General features: G+C 47.3%; 1 protein-coding gene across 2 annotated transcripts in view; it reads left to right on the forward strand.

Annotated features, from left to right (window-relative positions):
* Nucleotides 1-2,174: 2,174 nt before the first annotated feature.
* The window catches only part of GTF3C3 (general transcription factor IIIC subunit 3), a 40,135-nt gene continuing 34,623 nt past the window's right edge, over nucleotides 2,175-7,686 (forward strand). For both annotated transcript variants that reach the window (XM_019554311.1, XM_019554312.1), the window contains exons 1-2: nucleotides 2,175-2,326; nucleotides 4,071-4,173. In XM_019554311.1, coding sequence (XP_019409856.1) covers nucleotides 2,225-2,326; nucleotides 4,071-4,173 — 205 coding nt within the window. In that variant the 5' untranslated portion in view covers nucleotides 2,175-2,224. The remainder of the gene's footprint in view (nucleotides 2,327-4,070; nucleotides 4,174-7,686) is intronic.

The raw sequence follows: 7,686 nt of genomic DNA on the forward strand, positions 1-7,686 counted from the left end.
CTGCTTCTGTACACGTGGTCAGAGAGAGGGGATAAAAGCCTGCTGAGAAGTGTTCCCCGCAGGCAGAGAGTGTGGTCTTTTGTCTTCTCTCTCTGACCCTATTTGCAAATATATACCTTTTGTATTACCAACAATGTGTGCCTAAGGATTATTATTCATGAGCCTCCAAAGAAACGAGCTGTGATTTTTACATCAATTTGACCCCAGTACTCTTTCCTGTCATGGCAGGGGGTCGGACTACATGATCTACTCAGGTCCCTTCCGACCCTAGGAACTATAAAACTATGACAGTCATTAAAAGATGCCTTAATTTTTTTTACTTTTATATTTTAAGAGAAATTACATAGTAAATAATCCCTCTGATTCTCATTTTACATTTATGTTGCCAGGTTAAGTGATTAAATTTAATATTTATTTTTAAAGCTAGTCCTTACAGTTTTGGCTTTTACCATTCCATGTATATAGCTGAACCACTACAGATTTGCAATGCTACATTCTGCAATAGCATCAGGAACTTTTGCATTTATGTTAGCAGTTACTTTTTACTAGGAGAGCAAGAAAGGCCTTATTTGTGTTTATCTCCAAGAACATAAAGAGCCCCATTAACTCCAGTAAAAAGATAAAATCCTGACCTCTTTGAACCATAGCAAAAACCTTAGCAGATGTGTGAAAGGGTAAGCACGTGCATAAGTCTTCGTAGAATTGAGGCCCAAGATTTTTCCCTTTGTTTTCAGAGTGGGAATTGAATAAGAAGGTAAGATTTCTATGACTGATTTAATTTTGACATTGTGATTACTATAGGCTACTGGCTTCAAAAGACCATTGTCATATACCTAAGCTAGCTGTTACTGGTTGAAGGGCTTTCATTTGATGAATTAGCACGTGGTAATAGTCTGGATGCAGCCAGACAGTGTAATACAGCCCTGATTAACAAATGGGCAAGTAATTAGCATATTTTGAAGTGCCTGGATACATTAATATCAGCTCAACATTTGGGATGCTGGCAAGAAGCAGGGAAAAACCCTGGTCATACACAGCACGCCAGGCAAGATGGACCTACCTCAGGGGTAGGCAACCCCCAGCATGGCTACCGGAGTGTGGCACAGGTATTTTGCTTGGCATGCCCGCTTCGAGGTGAATGGTGGGGAACGGGCCGGGGCTGTGCTGCCACAACAAGGATCAGGCCCCTTGCAACTTTCCTGCCATCTGCCCCTGACACACCAACATCTTACAAGTGGAGGTTGTGGATGTTCTGGGCACCCTGCCCAAAGATGTTGCTGACCCCTGACCTAAGGTCTGACTCAGCAAATGACCCTTCTCATGGTCTTGCGATCCGTGTGCTCAGGGCCATGACTTCGTCTTTCCCACACAGTGTGGATGCTCCAGAGGCAGCCATGGCTCTGGCCCCTCCAGGTCCCGGACACTTCTCAAGATCCACCAGCTTGTGTTGAGGAGTTCGTGACCCCTTGCGGAGCTATTCCCAAAGACACAGAGTCGCTGTCAATCTCAAAATTTATTCAGCATGCTGGGCACTCTGAGCGAACTCAGAGGCCCCCGAATAAAACTGTCAGAGGCAATTTATAGCTTACAGACAAGATGCACACGCGGGTGGGAATTTTCCACCGTGAATATCAGGTCAGTGTGGGAAAACTCTTAATTACTTCAAAACTAGTTTTTGGCTACATGTTTGTTTAGAAATGGTAACTAATAGGGAGGAAACTTACTTCAGACTTCAAAGTGAATAGGATTTGGTCATTGCAGAGTCTTATCAGCCTGTCCTTGGAGGCTGAGTCTGCTGGAGAAGTTTAACTGCTACACTATTATTTATGATCTTGTTAGTAAAATTTCTACACTTACTTTTTTTTTCTTCTTTCTTTTTTTCTCTTACTCTTTGGTGAAAAGAAAAGAGAAAGAGGAACAGCAGGTGCCTGGCCTGGCCTGCAAGGAATCAGGGTGGTCAGACAGCTGCTAAACGTTAAGGTACTGCTGAAATACGAAAAATACAGACGGCATAAAATATTGCTGTCTTCTGTGCTTTTCACATTCATTCGTTAAATGTTCAATTATGCACATAACTGTGGTGTTTGTGTGTGTGGCACCCTCCTCCTCGCCCCTGTCCCAGGGCTGGGCCCGCGCGGAACCTTGGCGCGGCGGCGCCGGGCGCGGCCGGACCCGAGAGCGCGGGACCCGCGTCCGTCCCGCTCGGCGGCCCCGCGGCGGCGCCATGTCGGACTTCAGCCCCGAGCTGATCGACTACCTGGAGGGGAAGATCTCCTTCGAGGAGTTCGAGAGGCGCCGCGAGGAGCGGAAGAAGCGGCAGCGCAAGGTGAGGCCCGGCCCCGCCTGGGGTGGGGGACAGGCCCCAGGCGGCTCCGCGTCCCCTGCCCTTCCCGGCGCCCGGGCGCGGAGGAGCGGGTCTGCCCGAGCGCCGGGGCCGTGCGGGTCCAAGGGACCCAAGCTGCTGATGCCGGCTGGGGGAGGCAGGTGAGACCGTCCCTCTGACGGGGCTGGACCCTGGCGCCAAAGTCCTTAGGTCTCTGCTTAACTTCATTTTTTGTAATGAGCCGTGGAGCTGTCTGTGTCAGGAGAGACCAAGATACGGCCCACCAGGTGGATCCATCCTGCAGAATCGTATGTTTCGATCCATAAGGCTCCCCACATTTGGTGGTATGGCAAGCAATGTTAATTGCTGTGGCTCCCAGCAGTTAATGCTGCCACTACTCATCCTGCCACCAAATTTCCGGACCCATAGGGAGCCCCGTGGTCCAGATCCAGAGCACAGAGCATTGTCATTTGTTCTGCGCTTGACATTTGGCAGTGGGAGGAGTGATGGCTATTGCAGCTCCAGGAGCCATAATGATTAATGCTGCTGCCGCCAATTCCAGTCTCATGGGGCAACTTCATTCTCCAGATCTGGCCCATAAACCATTCCTGTGCCTCTCCAGCCTGTGCATTGGGTACTACTGGTCTGTGCACATTAACTCCATACAGGGTCAGTGGAAGAGGAACTTGTTGGAGCAGCTTAGTTAAGTTTTGACTGTGATATGAAGACACCTGGCAGGCCCTGATCTGTTTTTCTCTGTCTTCTACTATCCAGTGGACGTGTCTGCACCAGCAGCCAACTGTGTATTTGTTACTGTGCAGTCCTGTCACTGCATACTTATTTTTAGCTGCTACTGTGCTACTGTGCATCCACATCACTTTTTGTGCCTAGTGACTCTATGTCACCATCACAACAAGCTATGGCGCAGTAGCTCATTGTTATAACAATGCAGTGTCTCATGTAGACGTGCCCTCTGTGTATGTGTGGTACAAGGAAAGAGGTGCACGCAGGTCTCCTTGCAGTGAGCTGTAGAGTGCACAGCTTACTGAAAAACAATTTTTACATAAGAGAAAGCATTAGATTCTGCCTGACCCTTATACTTCCCAGTCCCTGCTTGTACTGGACTGTTTGCAGAGGTAGAATACGTTATAAGCGAGGCATTATTAAAGAGGGCTGAGCTCAGGTTGTTTTAGGATGTACCTTAACTTTGTATTTCTTTGTTTTCAGAGATTTGAGGGCATTTTTAAATTCTGTTTTGGCAATGTGTGAAATAGCACATTAATACTTTAATGCTGTATTAATATTTTCTCCCCCTACCAGCAACTTAGCATTCAGGCCAATAGCTATTTCAGATAAGGGAGGCAAGGTTAAATAAGGGAGCCAAACTTCTGTGAAAGGATTCATGAAGTTTGTTTATAACTTTGTTTTTTTGTTGTTTTTTTGGGGGGAGGGGTTGGGGGTGTTCTTGGAGTTGACACCATAATATAAACTTATGGGCTTCAGCGTGTTTGAAAGGAGGTTGGATACTTCAGGACTCATCAGTCAAAACTGAATTAGGACAAGAGTAAGAAAATCAAAGTATGTTATAACCAATCAACATTGGTACCAAGTCCATTAAAGCTGTACCACCTCTAATACAAAAACATTGGAATCTATAATCTAAATGCCAGTCAGAACCATATATGATAATTAAAATAGATGAATGTTCTATTCCAAGCCTTGTGAATAATATTGTTGGTTTCTGCAGGATGAAGAAAATGCACCTACTGAGGAAAATACAGAAAACCTTGATGCTCCATCTTCTTCTAGAAAAGGATCTAGTAAATCCCAGTGTCTTAATGATACAGAAGGTATGTGTCAGTATGTTCATCTAAATGAAGAAATGAGAAAAAAAATCTGTCTCTGGTTACTATAACCAATACTTTGCTGGAACTCTTCACTCTTTGATACTGTCTGTAACAAATAGTTAGCCGTTGCACTGAAATATAGAGTATAGGTCTTCTTACTGATATTAAGAACAGCACAAGCTCAAAAGGGTTCAGAGAAGGGCCCCTGCATGATCAAAGGCCTGGGGGACAGGTCCTGTGAGGAGAGACTTGGGGATCTGGGACTGTTCAGCCTGAGCAAAAGAAGGCTGAGGCAATTTGATAGCTGCCTACAAATATGTCAGGGGAGAACACCAGGACCTGGGTGAGCAACTTTTCAGAAAAGCCCCACCCCGGGAAGACATGGACCAGTGGACACAAGGTAGTCGAGGAAAAGTTTTGGCTGGACTTAAAGAAAAACTTCTTTTCTATACAGATAACTAGATTCTGGAACACACTTCCAGCAGAGATGGTGCAGTTGCCATCTCTGGTGGTCTTTAAGAGGAGGCTGGACAAATACCTTGTTAAGTTTGTTTGAGCCCAGTTGCCTCCTGCCCATGGCAGGAGCTGGACTTGACAATCTTATAGGTTCCTTCTGGTCCTTCTTTCTCTGATTCTATGATATTAAGGCTTGTCATCCCAGAAGAGCTTTATGTTTGTTCTGTGCCTCCAGTAGAAAAGGATCTGTTAGTTGCATGAAAAAGGTTTTTTCCTCTTGGCAGCTTAAATATGGGTTTTCATATCTCCTGGAGTTCCAGAGCTGTGGAACTAGGAAAAACGTCAAACTTTCAAATGTGTCTCTCAAGTCTTTCAGCTGTTTTCCCTTTCTGAGAGTACTTTGTTTTCTTGGAAGTTTCAGGTTTGTCCAGAGTATCTGACTCTCTGGTATACCAATGTTTGATTTCTTTTCTGTGCCCTGTGAAAGAAATACTATAACTGAGGGGCCTGGTTTGCTCAGTTTCCCTCTAACCTGCTAAAGGGGAGACTTTTTTGTTCCTTCCTCAAGGACAGTCTTTCTCAGTGAGACCTTCCTTTTCTCAACAGTTCTGGCTACTAGCTTCTTCACTCGTTCTCCTGCAGAAACTGCCTGGCAAAGGAAGGGTAGTATTAGCATTAGCTCCTTCAGATACACTGATAGTAGAGGCCACCTTAGATATAAGAAATATGGCTTCTAGGATAGTAAAAGACAGCAGGTCCATAAAAGCAGAAAGAATACCTGCCAGTTCTGCCTTTCTAGCCGGTCCTAGTATTAACAGCCCAGCTTCTCAGGTACTGGAATTTAGGCTGACACTTGGACCTTGCAGCCTGCTTCTGGCTCCATCCCATTGCAGACCATGCTTCTGAGGCTGCCAGATGGTACCTCGTGTAATTTCCGTATGAGGGCCTTGTCACATGTTACATTTTAGTATGTGTTAAGTGCAAGGAAAAAATAATTGTTGTGTAGCAAAGTTAGGACTTCTGGTGAGGAGTATCTCCAGATCGCATTATCTAACCCAAGTTCAGCTAATGTCCAGCTGCTTCAGAGAAAATACAAATAGGAAACTGGGGTGATGCCAAAGTTGGTACTGACAGACAGCTGTGTGCCACTCCCAACTCTCCCACCAGTAGACTGGGTTCAAGACTCCTGTATGGTGGGGGGGCTAGAAACAACAAATAGCTCTTTGTTGCTCCCAGCTCCTGTAGCGCACTGGAGTCTTCAATGGCTTCAATGCTTAGGATGTGTTTAATTTAGGTCATTGTAATTCACAGTAATGCATAGTAACTCTGACTCATAGTAATGCTTACTGTGATCTAAATCAGCAGTGCTCAACCTTTTTCCCCAGCAGGCTGGGTGGGTAGTACCTGGTCCTGCTGTGGGCCAGATCTGAGCTGTGGTTCCAATCCAGTGCCTTGGGCCTGTGGGTCAGTGGGGCCTTATCTGGCCCCATACAAGTGGGGGGGTAGCCTAGCCTAGCTTAGCCTAGTCTAGCCTAGGCTCGCAGGTGGGGAAAAGGGGCTTCATTTGGCCCTGAGTGTGGGGGTGGGGTTGCGTAAAGGGAATATGGCTCTGCTCTGTGGGAGGGGGCCCACATGACACGGCTATGGGAGGGGCGTGGCTTGGTCCAAACCCAGCCACGGGGCTTGACCCAGCTCCACAGGGAGGAAATGGGTATGACACGACCCCAACCTGGCTCTGCTGTGTAGAATAGTGGGTGTTGCGTGGCCCTGCAAGGGGCTGTGTGATAGGGCTGCGTGAAGCTTTGGTCACTGATTTGATTTGGCAGAGATTCAGCCCGATTCGGATGTCAAATCTCCGAATCAAATCAGGAGACCCTTTAAGAGATTTCAGAGAGATTTGACGATTCAGACATAGGCACAGCTTTATATGTTTTCTCTACATACTTCAAGATACCAGGCAGCTTGTGAACGCTGAGATGCTGGGGTGGATAGAGCATTCCACAGGAGCGCTGGGGAGTCCTCAGTGGCAGAGCCGGAAGTGGACCAGAAGCACTTCCCTCCCTTCCTCCCCCTCCCCCAGCTCAGTGACTGGTGCCTCCTGGGTCTGGTGGGGTGGGGCATGGTGCGGTTGCCCACGTGCTTTGTGGCAGACCCGGAAGTATTTCCGGTCCACTTCTGGGTCTGCCACCGAGCATGTGGGGGACCCCCCTCCCCACCGCGCTCCTGTTGAAAGCTCCATCTGCCCCACCATCTCACTGTTTACAAGCCGTGCCTGGTACCTCAAGGTTTGTAGAAAAATCATTTAAAGCTGTGTCTGTGGCCAAATCGCTGATTCTCCAAATCGGCATTGAATCTTCAGATTCAGATTTGGCTGAATTGAATCGGGACAGTGATCCGAATCAACAAATCGAATCACTGTCCCCCAATTCAGTCCGAATCCAAATTGAATACAGCCCGCTTTGCACACCCCTAATATGTGGCCCATCCCTGCAGGGAAAGAGGGGGTGTGGCCCAGGTCAGAGGGTTGTGGTATGGCTCTGACCATGTGTGCAGGGCTTGGGGTTTGGAAATATGGCAGGAGGGAGGGTGACTGTATTTATGGTCACTGCTTCCACTGCCAAATGTCCTGACTCAAGGCCAGCCCCGCGGGCCAGATTCTAAGGCTCTGCAGGATGCATTTGGTCCACAGGCTGGAGGTTGAGCATCCCTGATCTAAATAAAACACACGGTAAATGGTAACTTGCAACAAGGCCCTCATTCTTTGGGTCAACAGAAAGTAAATCTTGACCTCTGAATCTGGGCACTGGCTCTTGGATTCCCTCTGTTCCCTTCATCTGCAGAGTATCTGCAGAGATCATGTTTTCAGTATGGATGTCCACCCTTCCCATGCATCTGACATGGCATGGTGCCAGATGGGATGGGGCATAATACTGTATTCTTCAACACCCAAATGTGCCATTATATTATAGACATTTCATAGATTTCATAGACATTAGGGCTGGAAGGGACCTCGGGAGATCATCGAGTCCAGCCCCCTGCCCAAAGGGCAGGAAGTCAGCT

The sequence above is a fragment of the Crocodylus porosus genome, unplaced genomic scaffold (assembly GCF_001723895.1).
Source record: "Crocodylus porosus isolate Cpor-Errol unplaced genomic scaffold, CroPor_comp1, whole genome shotgun sequence".
NCBI classification, from domain to species: Eukaryota; Metazoa; Chordata; order Crocodylia; family Crocodylidae; genus Crocodylus; species Crocodylus porosus.